This window comes from Scyliorhinus torazame, chromosome 2 (genome assembly GCF_047496885.1).
Source record: "Scyliorhinus torazame isolate Kashiwa2021f chromosome 2, sScyTor2.1, whole genome shotgun sequence".
Lineage (NCBI taxonomy): Eukaryota > Metazoa > Chordata > Chondrichthyes > Carcharhiniformes > Scyliorhinidae > Scyliorhinus > Scyliorhinus torazame.
The window spans coordinates 316,148,717-316,163,410 of NC_092708.1; the positions used below are offsets into that span (position 1 = coordinate 316,148,717).

Below are 14,694 nucleotides of genomic sequence, written 5' to 3' on the forward strand. Positions count from 1 at the left end.
GCATCACTGATTTTAATTGCTCCATAGATTGATCATATCAATGCCCTAAGTTCTGGAATTCCTGTCTATCCTCCTTTAAGATGCTCCTAAAATCTACCTCTCTGACCAAGCTTTTAGCCACCTGTCCTATATTGCTTTACGTGGTTCAGTGTCCAGTGTTGCTTTACAGAGCTCCTGTGAAGTGCCTTGGGATTTTTTTTTAAAGTGCTGCACGGATACATCTTGTTGTTTAGTTAGCACAACAAGTGTTCAAGTTACTCTTTCATAAAATAAATTGTGATGGAATTTGTTCTAACGTTTAAATAAATTAAAGCCTTCCTTTTGTGCATTTTGACACCAAGAAAATTCTACACCACCTTACACCCTACAGAACACACTTTCAGACATTCTATTTAAATAGGTTCCTACTCACTTGGCAATGGCTTCAGTGCCGGTTCTAATTCTGGTTCAGGCTCTGTTTCCTTTTCTTCTGATATGGCTACAGAACTTTGGGGGGTGACATCTGGTGTTTGGATCAAAGATGAACGTCCAACAGGTGATGGAGTGTGTCGTGGGGTTAGATCTGGTGTTGGGATCAACATCGTCTGCAAGAAAGGTAATGGATCAAACAAATGAGATACGCAGAGATTTTGCAAGCATAACCAGAAAGCTCCAACTAATATGTGAGAATAGATTCTCATACAGAATACGTTATTAGCTGGCAGAATGTTTAGAGAGCCAAGATCCTGATTCTGCCATTTACTTAATCAATGCATAAACTATAGATAATATATATTTTCAAAAACAATATCAAATGTTGCCTCTTTAGTCACAGCTGTTTCGGTGATCTATCTATTGTTTAATTCTGCATAAGGTTAAGTAATAGAACTGAAAAGTAATGGATCATATCATAAATGCCTTTTTATAATACAGGCAAGACTGTTTAATCTATAATCCTAAAGTGTGGTTCATTCAACTTAAAAGCTTACTAATAATAAAGTAACAGGCATCTTCTTTCTCTCCAAATATTGTCCTCCCCTCCTGAGAATGATGATTCATGCTGAGATATCTTGGAGATGTAACAATCCTTTTGTGCCACTTCCAAACAACCATCCTTCGGGTTTGACCCCGACCAGAGAAAATTGTTAACTTTTTTCATGGCTGTGAGGGAATATCAGAGCTGAACCCAAATAGGAGAGAATACCCATGTTAATTTCTTTCTTCCCTTATCCTTGGGTACTATTTTGCATGCCATTGCCACACAAACTAAGAACTGATAACTCACCACAAACCCAGGATGAAACCTGGGACCAGCAGGGTACGTGGTGTTCAGTATAATTCGATGGGATATATTTACCTGTTGAATTATCGAGTTGCCCTTCCAAAGAAAAATTATGCAAAGCAAACGGAACATGTCCACGAATAATTTAAAACATTTTTCACAAAGAAATAAAGGTGTATCTAACGCTGAAAATGTTGAGCAGGATTTACCGAACACCCCGCCGCGAGTTTTTCAGCAGGGGAGGCTCCCGCTGTTGTCAACGGGATTTCCCACTGCAGCACCCCCTCGTGGCCGGGAAACCTGTGTGCTGGCAAGGGCCTGGAGTTTCCCGCCACCGTGAACAGCCAGTAAATCCCGCCCACACTGTGTTTATAAGTTGATTCTCGGCAAATCTGTGACCCTGAATTAATGGTGGTGTAATGGCAACAATTTCTCCCTCAATGTCAGCAAAACCAAGGAGCTGGTCATTGAATTCAGGAAGTGAAGAATCGTACACACCCCTGCCAGCATCAACTTGGCCGAGGTGGAGATGCTTGACAGCTTCAAACTCCTAGGTGTGCTGATCACCAACAATCTGTCCTGGTCCACACACGTCGTGCTGCGACCAAAAAAGTACAACTGCGCCAATACTTCTTCAGAAAACTAAGGAAATTCGGCATGTCCACATTGAATGTTACCAACTTTTACAGATGCACCACAGAAAGCATCCTCTCTGGCTGCATCACAGCCTGGTATGGCAACTGCTCAGCCCAAGACCGTAAGAAACTTCAGAGTCGTGAACACAGCCCAGTCCATCACACAAACCCATCTCCCATCCATTGACTCTGTCTACGCCTCCCGCTGCCTTGGGAAAGCGGGCAACATAATCAAAGACCCCGCCCCACCCCCCACCACCAGGCTTACTCACTCTTCCAACTTTTTCCATCGGGCAGCAGAAAGTCTGACAACACACACAAACAGATTCAAAAACAACTTCTACCCCTCTGTTATGAGACTCCTAAACAACCCTCTTATGGACTGAGATGATCTCTTCACACATCTTCTCTACTGAGTAGTACAACATTCCTGCATGCTTCACTCGATGCCTCTGTCTATGTATTTACATTGTGTATTTTATGTTTGCCCTATGTATTTTTTTTTTCATGGGCAGCACGGTAGCATTGTGGATAGCACAATTGCTTCACAGCTCCAGGGTCCCAGGTTCGATTCCGGCTTGGGTCACTGTCTGTGCGGAGTCTGCACATCCTCCCCGTGTGTGCGTGGGTTTCCTCCGGGTGCTCCGGTTTCCTCCCACAGTCCAAAGATGTGCAGGTTAGGTGGATTGGCCTTGATAAATTGCCCTAGTGTCCAAAATTGCCCTTAGTGTTGGGTGGGGATACTGGGTTATGGGGATGGGGTGGAGGTGTTGACCTTGGGTAGGGTGCTCTTTCCAAGAGCCGGTGCAGACTCGATGGGCCGAATGGCCTCCTTCTGCACTGTAAATTCTATGATAAAAAAATTCTATGATGTATGGAATGATCTGTCTGAGTTGCATGCAGAACAATACTTTTCACTGTACCTCAGTACACGGGACAATAAACAAATCCAATCCAATAGAAATTCAAATCCTACAGTGCATAAGGAGGCCATTTGGGCCCTTGAGTCTGGACCGACCCTCTGAAAAGACACCCCACCTAGGCCCACTCCCTGCCCCATCCCTATAACCACACCTGCACATCTTTGGACAGTAAGGGGCAATTTAGCATGACCAATCCACCTAACCAGCACATCTTTGAACTGTGGGAGGAAACCAGAGCACTGGGAAGAAACCCGCGCAGACAGTGGGAGAAAGTGCAGACTCCACACAGACAGTCAGCCAAGATTGTAATTGAACCTGGGTTCCTTGCGCTGTGAGGCAGCAGTGCTAACCCCTGTTCCACAATGCCGGTAAGTATTCAAGCCACAGAGGATGTCTCCTAATCCTTTGTTTCAACAAATAAAGGTTAATCACAAAACATACCAATTAATCATGGCCCTATCATATTTTGGGTTTAGTGACCAAGATGCTGAACAAAATATCAGAAAGGGGGCAAACTTCTTTCAGGATTACAGTATTTCAGCTACTCAAATTTCTCACCTATTAAAATCAGGGAATGAACCCACACTAGTTAACTGCGATCAGGTTGTCCTTGGAATATTATTTATTTATCAAAACAAGACAATACATGCAATCTGTTTGACTTTATTAGAGAAAAAAATCATGGACTGTCAGGTCCTCTGGTTAAAAAAAACATAGAGATGATTGCTGCACGATCAATGACCACTAAAGCGAGGTTGTAGTCCAACTGAAGGCTTTAATAAGCTAGATGTTTCCCCCAGCAGCTCAGGTACAGAATGAGGGCTGCTGGGGTGGCACGGGTTCTTATAACCCGCCTATCAGGGCGGAGCTATTAGACACTCTAGCCAATAGAAAGCATCCAGTTTCTACCAATGGTGCTTTAGCCTCTCAGGTACCGTAATACCTATAATACCACATTCACCCCGTTAAAGAAAAGTCCGGCGGGGGTGGTGGCCAGAAACTACAAAACATAACAACATGGTATAATTAGTTATGGAGGTACCGTAATACCTCCGTACAGTGTTTAGTAACTATTTACAAGTCTGGTAGCTATGTACAGTTGATGGTTTATATTTACAGATAACAGTTAAAATGAAGCAATCAGTCGATCGGGGGCCCTGGTCATCCTCTGTGATCGTCGGAGCCTCGGTGGTGACTCCGGTGGAGGCTCGGGCGTATTTGACTCCGGGGGTGTGGCTTCGATCTCCATGGCAGCTTTGTCACCCCGAGATGGCGCTGGTGGGGAAAACGTCTGACCTTGGAAGGGAGCGCCTGCGGGGGGGCGTCAGTGGGTGGGGGGGCCTAGACGGGGGCGGCGGAAGGACCTATCCTCCTGAAAGGTGCTGCGGTGGAAGGGAGGATGAGACTGGTGGCTGGAATGTGCGTGGAGTTCCGGCGGGCGCCAGGTCCCGTAGGGAGACCGTATCTTGCTGGCCATCGGGGTACGCCACATAGGCGTACTGGGGGTTAGCATGGAGCAGATGGACCCTCTCGACCAACGGGTCCAACTTGTGCGCCCGCACGTGTTTTCGGAGCAGGATGGGTCCGGGTGCTGCCAGCCAGGTCGGGGGCGAGGTCCCAGAGGAGGACTTCCTAGGGAAGACAAGGAGACGTTCGTGATGTGTCTGATTGGTGGTCGTACAAAGTAGTGACCGGATGGAGTGGAGGGCATCCGGGAGGACTTCTTGCCAGCGGGAGACTGGGAGGTTCCTGGACCTTAGGGCCAGTAGGACGGTCTTCCAGACCGTTCCGTTCTCCCTCTCTACCTGTCCGTTACCCCGGGGGTTGTAACTGGTCGTCCTGCTCGAGGCGATGCCCTTGCTGAGCAGGAATTGACGCAGTTCGTCGCTCATAAAGGAGGACCCCCTATCACTGTGTATGTAAGCGGGGAACCCGAACAGTGCAAAGATGCTATGGAGGGCCTTGATGACGGTGGTGGCGGTCATGTCGGGGCAGGGGATAGCGAATGGGAACCGGGAGTACTCGTCAATCATGTTCAGGAAGTACGTGTTGCGGTCGGTGGAGGGGCGGGGGCCTTTGAAGTCCATGCTGAGGCATTCAAAGGGATGGGAAGCCTTTATCAGGTGCGCTATCTCTGGCAGGTAGAAGTGCGGTTTGCACTCCACGCAGATTTGGCAGTCCCTGGTGGCAGTCCTGACCTCCTCGATGGAGTAGGGCAGGTTGCGGAACTTGACAAAATGGAAAAAGCGAGTGATCCCCTGGTGGCAGAGGTCCTCGTAGAGGGCTCGTAGGCGGTCCACTTGTGCGGTGGCACATGTGCCGCGGGACAGGGTATCAGGAGGCTCGTTTAGCTTCCCAGGACGTTACAAGATCTCGTAGTTGTAGGTGGAGAGTTCGATCCTCCAACGCAAGATCTTGTCGTTTTTTTATCTTGCCCCGCTGTGCATTATCGAACATGAAAGCAACCGACTGTTGGTCAGTGAGGAGTGAATCTCCTGCCGGCCAGATAATGCCTCCAATGTCGCACAGCTTCTACTATGGCCTGGGTCTCCTTTTCGACTGAGGAGTGGCGGATCTCGGAAGCGTGGAGGGTACGGGAGAAGGCGGCCACGGGTCTGCCCGCTTGGTTGAGGGTGGCCGCCAGAGCTACGCCGGACGCATCGCTCTCGACCTGGAAGGGGAGGGATTCGTCGATGGCGTGCATCGTGGCCGTTGCAATGTCGGCTTTGATGCGGCTGAAGGCCTGGCGGGCCTCTATCGACAGGGGGAAAGCTGTGGATTGGATCAGGGGACGGGCCTTGTCCGCATAGTTAGGGACCCACTGGGCGTAGTAGCTAAAAAACCTGAGCCAGCGTTTTAGTGCCTTAGTGCAGTGAGGGAGGGGGAACTCCATAAGGGGGCGCATGCGTTCAGGGTCGGGGCCTATAACTCCTTTCGCACTACGTAGCCGAGGATGGCTAGACGGTCGGTGCTAAACATGCATTTATCCTTATTGTATGTTAGGTTAAGGATTTTAGCGGTCTGAAGAAATTTTCGGAGGTTGGTGTTGTGGTCCTGCTGGTTGTGGCCGCAGATGATGACATTATCGAGATACGGGAATGTTGCCTGTAAACCGTACCGGTCAACCATTCGGTCCTTCTCGCGCTGGAAGACCGAGACCCCGTTAGTGACACCAAAGGGAACCCTTAAGAAGAGATAGAGCCGCTCGTCTGCCTCGAAGGCAGTGTATTTGCGGTCACTAGTGCGGATGGGGAGCTGGTGGTAGGCGGACTTGAGATCCACCGTGCAGAAGACCTTATAATGCGCGATCCTGTTTACCAGGTCGGATATGCGGGGGAGAGCGTACGCGTCCAGCTGCGTAAACCTGTTGATGGTCTGACTGTAGTCGGTGACCATCCTATGCTTCTCCCCGGTCTTTACCACCACTACTTGAGCTCTCCAGGGGCTGTGACTGGCTTCAATGACCCCTTCCCTCAGTAGCCTTTGGACCTCTGACCTAATAAAGATTCGGTCCTGTGCACTGTAGCGTCTGCTCCTGGTGGCGATGGGTTTGCAATCCGGGGTGAGGTTCGCAAACAGGGAAGGCGGGTCGACCTTAAGGGTCGCGAGGCCGCAGACAGTAAGGGGGGGTATAGGGCTGCCAAATTGGAAGGTGAGACTTTGAAGGTTACACTGGAAGTCTAAACCCAGGAGTGTAGCCACGCAGAGGTGGGGAATGACGTAGAGAACTCCCTTCCCTGGACTGTGAGGTTTGCTACACAAAACCCCTTTATCTCCACTGAGTGGGAACCGGAGGCCAGTGAGATTTTGTGATTAACAGGGTGGATGAGGAGGGAACAGCGCCTTACTATGTCGGGGTGTATGAAGCTCTCCGTGCTCCCAGAGTCAATTAGGCAGGATGTCTCGTGCCTGTTGATGAAAGCGGTCGTCGTAGCGGTTGAGAGTGTTCGAGGTCGAGACTGATTCACAGTCACCGAGGCCAATCGCAGTAGTTCGGAATTCTGTTCAGGCAGTGTGTGGTCGGCCGAGCTGGGGTCCTGGGGGTTCATCCAAGATGGCGTCTCCCATTGGTCGCACATGGCCGGGGATGCACAAAATGGCAGCGCCCATCCCTCAAGCATGCCGTCTGCGGAACAAGATGGCGGCGCCCTGGGTCCGCACGTGGCCCTGGGATATGGGGGTGGCGGCGATCGCTGGCCGCAAGGGGCCCCTGGAGACGTTTGTGGTGGCAGTCCGGATTCGCCGCTGGAGACCGCGGCCACTGCTCGGGCCTGACATACCCCCACAAAATGGCCCTTTTTGCCGCATGCCTTGCAGGTGGATGCGCGGGCCGGGCAGCGCTGGCGGGGGTGCTTGGCCTGCCCGCAAAAGTAGCAGCGGGGCCCCTCGGGGTTGCCAGGTTGCCTTGCAGCGCAGGCCTGTGGGGGAATAGGGGAAGTCTCGGGGTCGGCCGCTGCGGGGTTCCACACTGCCCAAGGGGCTGCCACGCGGTCGGGAACGTAGGCGCGGGTGTTCCTGGGGGGCACGTCCAGGGAGCCTTCAAGGGCCCGTGCCTCCCCAAGACCCAGGGTGTCCTTCTCTAACAGGTGCTGGCGGATTTGTGACGAAAGCATACCAGCCACAAAAGCGTCCCGGACTACGAGTTCGCTCGCCGAAACTTGCGGGCAGCCGCAGCTTCTTCCCAGCACCAGGAGCGCGCAGTAGAATTCCTCGAACGATTCCCCAGGGGTTTGTCGCCTTGTTGCAAGCAGGTGCCGGGCGTAGACCTGGTTTACTGGGCGAATATAGTGTCCTTTTAGCAGCTCAATTGCTGCATCAAAGTCTTCCGCTTCCTCGTTGAGCGTGTAAATCCTCACACTTGAGTGCAGGACAAGCAGTTTCTGCTCTACCATGGGTGCGTTTGCGGCTGTCTCGAGATACCCTTTAAAGCACGCCAGCCAGTGCATAAAGATTGTTGCTGAGTTCGCCGCGTGGGGGCTAAGTTGCAGACACTCCGGCTTGATTCGGAGCTCCATCCTTTCTTCTTAAAAATCTAGCTTATTAAATTGATGCACGATCAATGACCACTAAAGCGACGTTGTGTCCAACTGAAGACTTTAATAAGCTAGATGTTTCCCCCAGCAGCTCAGGTACAGAATGGGGGCTGCTGGGGTGGCACGGGTTCTTATACCCCGCCTATCAGGGCGGAGCTATTATACACTCTAGCCAATAGAAAGCATACAGTTTCTACCAATGGTGCTTTAGCCTCTCAGGTACCGTAATACCTATAATACCACAATGATTTAAATTCATGGTAAGGATGTCAAAAGCTTCCAGTAATGGCTTTTTAAAGAAGTAACATCTACACTACTGATGTGCTTATGAGTCTCAAAATTTTGAATAATATATTCTAACCACTTCATTAAATTTCTCACATTTTCTGGGTGAAAACAAACTGATTCATGGTTAAATAAATAGGGTTTAGGTTTCCCTATGCGCTAGCTTATCACCGATCCAATATATTGCAGCATAGGTAAGGTCATAGTTCCCCTCATGACACATTCTCAATTACAGCCAGGTTGTCAGGGGAAGTGAAAGTGAAGGTCAATAGGTTTCCCTGAGGCACAGAATGCAAAATTAGTAGTAACCATACTAGACAGTCACGAACTAAATAAATAGAGATGGTACGAACATACAAATTGGGAGCAGGAATAGGCCACTTGGCCTCTCGAGCCTACTCCACAATTAAGATGCAGGGAATTTATGTAAAAACGTTGTAAACCTGCATATCCGTTAATAATCAATTATACAGTCTATTAGGTGTACTTTTAACATGCTATAATGTCGGACTAAATGACTGAACAAATTACCGGTGAGATCTCCAACTGAATCTTATAAACTAAGGACTGGGAAAATGCATATGGAGACTGTTATCTGGTTTATGAATACAGTTGTGTTACCGGAAACAGGCTGACAAGACACATAGGCTCAGAATAGAAACTATCACGAGGCCCTGGCTGAATTGATACTGGCCGTCTGCAAGAGCACTCAAGTCAACACAAACTCGTTATTGCTACATGGACTTTGTGATTACCCACTCGCGTTTACACAAAAGAACAGACACAGGTGATCAACTTTGTAGACAAACAAAATATGCCATCAGACGCCATAATGGACTAATAACAGGTCAGGCAAGAGATTTTCAGAGGACAATGGATCTTGATTGAATCACCCTGGCTGAGGAGGAGTATCCTGTTTATTCCCATTAACGAGTTTAAATCTGGATGGGACAATAGAATTCAGGCCAGATGTGGGCGTATACCTATGACTCAGTGCTAACAGACTGCTATAAAAGGAACATTGGAACAGATCTTCAGCGATAACTTGGGAGACCCCAGGCACAACTTCGCAAGAAGAAGGGACCCTGGGTTTTGAAGCACAGAGAAGATATCCACATCGAGTGATTGTAGCCTGGCCAGCCTCCTTCACTAAGTGTGGATAATACCTAGAGCTCAGCTGAGATTCTGACTAATATTTTGTGAGAGTGAGAGAACTGTGAATAAAATTGTGTTACACCGTGAACCTGTTTTGTCCTTTGTTCATCTTGCAAACAAGGGCACTTGGGTAAACCTTTGAATAATAAACTGGTCGAAGTGAAGTGTGTTAGATTTTACAGACACAACACAGTTCTTCCACCTCCTGCATCCATATCCAGATGCAGGACAAATTCTCCAATTGTTGTTCAAGGAATATTCTTGGTTGAAGGCTCCAATTAAATTCACCAAAATTTATCACTGATGCTTCATGAACTGATGAATGGTTTGCACAAAGTACTGCAGTCTTTTGTTCTAATAATGCATTTTGGTTCAACTCCTGGACCAGCACTCCATGTCCTGTACAACCACCTAATTTGTGAGTGCAACAATGGTTCTAAAGAGAATGGGTGCAATTTTCCGGAAAAATTTCTAAGTGTGGTAGCGAGCGGGAATTGCCGCAAGCTTCCCGGCGCTCGGCCCAGCAAGGCCAGCAACGTAATTCAACGTCAATTGGTCCACTTAATGAGGCCTCACGGGACCAGGTCAGACACTACTCAGTGATGATAATATTTTTTATTGTGCACAGATTGAGAATGTTCCTGTGACTGCAGCTCAGGTCCAGAGACGTACCAGAAATGATCCTGTGGTGGGGAAAGTACTGGAAATAGTATTAAAGGGAAGGATAATAGGAAATCATCTTGAATTAAAACCGTACATTTCCAGGAGACTCGAATTAGCAGCCCAGGGCTGCTGTGGCGGATGAGAGTAATTATTCATCCAAATTTGTGATAAAGAGTACTGGATCAGTTACATGAAGGACACCCAGGTATAGTTCGAGTGAAGGAACTAGCACAAAGCTATTATTGGTGGCCAGGAATTGATGCCCAAATAGAAGAAAAAGTCGGACTGTGCCAGTCATATGTGAGTTGTCCCCACTGCTTCCGTGAAAGTGGCCTAAAATGTCGTGACAACGTCTGCACATTGTCTTTGCAGGTCCACAAGGCGCACGTGTTCATGGTCGTTGTAGACGCAGACTCAAAGTGGCATGAGGTAGTCTTAATGAAATCAACCACTGTGGAACAAACCATTGAGAAACTCAACGAGATCTTTGAGAGATTCAGAAAACCAGGGCAAATCGTGAGTGATAATGGGCCACAGTTTACAGCCCCAGAGTTCAAAGACTACTTAAAGATGTGTGGAGTTCAACATATAAAGGCAGCACCTTACCACCAATCCACAAATGGTTTTGCCTTGAAGCATGCACTGAAAGCCTCCAAGGACCAAAGTGCACTTCACCGCTGTGTAACCAAGTTTTTAGCAACATACCGAATACGAGACATAGAATTACACAAAGTTCACCAGCTTTGCTCCTGATGAAAAGGAAACTGAGAACTATCTTTGATTTACTCTGCCCAGAGGAGACATCTAATATATTAGAGCGGAGCCAACAGTCACGGATCTTGAGACGAGAAAGTAACTCAAGGAAACGCTCGTTTCAACAAGGAGAATGAGTGTTAGCGCGCAGCTATACCACCAGTAAGAAGTGGGTCCCTGCGACAGTTATTGGCTCAGATGGGTCCAATCTCCTACATGATCCAAACGACAGACAAATTGGTGCGAAGACACCATGCGGATCAATTATTGTCAACATGCGTTTGTGTGCCAGTGCCAGAACTACCTCAGGAGGTAATGGTTTCCATTCATCTGACTGTGTAACATCTAGCTCATCTACAGAGCAGAGAGTTCACCAGAGGTACGTGCTACTTACTATTCTTCCCTTAGAAAAAGAGACTGTAATGCCTTCCAGGGTAGAGACATCTACTGGAGTATTTTCATCTACTGAAAATACATCTAAGGTTGAGAATAACAAAGTCTCGGAAGTATGTAGACAACAAGCAAGAAATATACGCCCAACTGATTGTCTATCTTATTGACTGTGTTATTGCAATGTACTAATTTGTTGGCTGCACTTATGTCAACATATTGGTTTTAGTTATGTTGGACCTTAGAAGTAAAAGGGTTGTGTACAAAATGTCTCTTTAAGAACCGAGTCACGTGACATGCTTGACATTATCAGCTACTTTGCATGATTTTGCCCTTAGTCTAGTATCTGCCTTTGTACAGTGGCGACCTATTTAATAAACTTCTGCTAATGTTGCATTCAGCCCACATGCATCAGCAATCTATTTCTTTTGTACTCTTTGTCTAAAGGTACAACAGTGCACTTCCATTGCTATTAAAAAGGGAGTTCCAGGACTTTGACCAAGTGAAAGTGTCCATGTCAGAATGGTGTGTAGGAGATCTTGCAGGTGGTGGTGTCCCCATGCAGCTGCTGTCCACGTCCTTCTAAGTGATGGAGGTCCCAGGTTTGGAAGGCGAAGGAGCCATGGTAAGTTGCTGCAATGCATCTTATAGACAGCTGTCAATTGTGCATTGGTGGTGGAGGGAGTGAATGTTTGACTTTGTGGATGCGGAGGGGCCAATCAAGTGGGTTGCTTTGGATTGGGTGGCATTGAGCTTGAGTGTTGTAGGAGCTGCACTAAAGCAGGTAAGTGGAGAATATTCTATCACACACCTGGCTTGTGTCTTGTAGATGGGGAACAGGTTCTGGGAAGTTGGGAGATGAGGGTCTGGATTCTCTGTTTCAGTGGCTAAGTGCCGGCTGAAACGGAGAATGCGCAGGCGTTTTATGATGCCAAAATCGGCACTGGTCCCTCACCAATTCTGGGACCGGTAAGGGGCTAGCGGCGGCGGCAGGTGAAACCCCCGGCTCCCGCACTGAAAACGGACGGAGAATGGCCAGGTCCGTGGCTGCGCATGTGCACGCGACGACCTGCAGTGGTCGCGCGGTACATCATGGCGCTGGCCGTGCGTGGACCCGACCCGCCATCCCCAACCCCACAGTCCACCCCCCACCTGTCGCCTCAGCCTTCGCGAAAGCCCCCACCCCCCGACCAGTGCCATGGATCCCGGCCGAGTGTGGCAGTGCTGGACACAGTCCACAGTCCCAACGCCAGGTTCCCGACCGCTCAGACCACACGTCAACCGTGCGGTCGGGAACTCGGCCCATCAGTGGCGTAGCATCGCGGGAGGGCTTTCTGATGATGCGGCAACGCCGTTGCAACAATGTGTGGCGCAATTACGCCACTTCCATGGGGTGGAGCGTGACTGACCCCCATCAAACCAGTGCCGGCCCTGTTTGGGCGTCGGAATGGATTTTCCGCTCAATCGCCGATTACGATATCAGCGTCGAGCAACGGAGAAACCCACCCCAGTTATTCATTACAGAATTCCTAGCCTTTGACGTACTCTTATAGCCACCGTAGTTATCTGGCTCGTCCAGTTTAGTTGCTGCTCAATGGTAATACCAGGATGTTGAGGGATTCAGCAGTGGTAACACCATTGAATGTCAAAGGGAGATGGTTAGATTCTCTCTTGTTGGAGATGGTCATTGCCTGGCACTTGTGTGGCACAAATGTTACTTGCGACTTATCAACTGAAACCTGAATAATATCCAGATTTTGCTGCATATAGACTCGGATTGCTTCAGTATCTGTGCCACACACTATTTCCATATTATACCATTTATGTTTTGATTAGAATTTAGACACAGAACCAAATGTTATTTTCAGATATTATTAATATAAATCTGCTCAGTGTTCCAAGTGTTTTGTTGAAGAAGATGCATTCTTACCGGTGAAGGTGTTTCTTCTTGAGGAAGTTCTCGTATAGGAATTCTGCTCTCACTCTGTTGCTGACCCAGCATGATGGCAATAATCTCAGCAAGCGCTTCATCTACAAACTGTCGAACCATTTGAGAGTCCACAGGAATGCCTGCATCCACAAACAGCTGGAAGCCTCCTCCACCAGCAGCTTCAACTATTTTGGAAACAAATAATAACATTCAGCCGACTTTGTTCTGACTAGTCTCATAACAGAATAAATATTCATGTATAATGCTGCATAAATCTCATTTTTTGTTTTTACAATTAAAAAAAACAGTGCACCTTTGATGACCAGTGCTAGTTTTACACGTTAACCCTTTGGCCATCGCTTGGAGATGAAGAGAAAGGCTGATTTCATCAAAATGAATGGAAAAAAAGTGTGAAAAATTAATGTAAAGAATTTAATCATTTGCCATAAATAATCCCTGTGTGATACTATTAATCTATTAGAAATATCATGAGAAAAAATATGTTGCTTTTCACACCAGAAATATACAATGCATTGGCAACTTTTTCAGAAATGCTGATCCAAAAACCTGTAAGTATCTTCTACAGGTTCCAAATCAGGCTGAGGTCATGTTTATTAATTGATTAAATTGAATGTTAAATGCTGAGAAGTGTGACTGAATGTCCACCAGTGTACTAATATGCTGCGGCATATCCAGTAGGATTGGATTTGAAACTTCAATCCTACGGAATGCAACTACCAGTTTCAGTCATGCTTTATCAGAGTGAGTTACAAATTGGAAAGCCAAGAATTCCCCATAGAGAGAATTGCAAAGTCAGAGGCCGAGATGTGGATGTTACTCTCCCAGTCCAGGTTGTCTTCCCAGTCACAGTGGCTGGTTTGCAGAGATGTACAGCTGAATCCTGTCATCCTGTCAAAGAAAGCATGTGTCGCAAGGAATCTTCAGAGGAAAAAGCTAACTTGTAAAATCCCGAACCATATCATCATGTCGTAAAAAATAGTGTGCGCAAAGGGATAAAGAATTCAATCTGGTTCAACTAAAAGAAGTTTGCAGGAGATAAATTTGCGAAGATAAATTTAAATCTGAATTGAAGTGGGAATTTGAAATAAAAATTGATATTTAACAGTACAAGAGGCATTCTAAACCAACAGACCTTTGCAGTGAGAAATATGGAGTAAAATAAGCTGGAGACTCACCAATGTCTGAATCCAATAGCACATTCTCCTCATCTTCATACTGGCTGAGGTGTGGCACAGGCTGTTGCTGTAAGGGATACATCTCACTAATGATACGGGACATGAGCTCTTGTTCAACCCTATTAGAATATGAATTCAATTTTCAATGACATAAAGAGAATGATAGTATACAGGTAAATCTTGAAAATGTACCAAGTCTGCAATTCAGAGAGTTTTGGTGCATCAGAAATATTACCTACCACTCGATCAACTGGTTTTCTATGGATTCCTTGCGTTTTATCGTTCTGTCTAAAATGTCAACAGCTGGTTGAGGGGCAGGAGCAGAGGGAGGGAAGGGTGGACCATTGTATGCAACAGAGATGGACTCGGCAAAGCCCTCTAGCTCTATACCCGGTTCAGGTGATCCTTGAAGTTCATCATCAGTCTCTGGATCCTAAATACACAAAACGTACAGAGGGTAAACAGAAAAA

At 47.4% G+C, this 14,694-nt stretch overlaps 1 protein-coding gene across 3 annotated transcripts in view; it reads right to left on the reverse strand.

Annotated features, from left to right (window-relative positions):
• Nucleotides 1-14,694, reverse strand: part of kiaa0586 (KIAA0586 ortholog) — a 934,633-nt gene that overhangs the window by 175,176 nt on the left and 744,763 nt on the right. For all 3 annotated transcript variants that reach the window (XM_072489245.1, XM_072489251.1, XM_072489243.1), the window contains 4 exons: nt 14,464-14,657; nt 14,225-14,343; nt 13,029-13,213; nt 413-584 (listed from right to left, as the gene is read on the reverse strand). In XM_072489245.1, the coding sequence (XP_072345346.1) occupies nt 413-584; nt 13,029-13,213; nt 14,225-14,343; nt 14,464-14,657 (670 nt within the window). The remainder of the gene's footprint in view (nt 1-412; nt 585-13,028; nt 13,214-14,224; nt 14,344-14,463; nt 14,658-14,694) is intronic.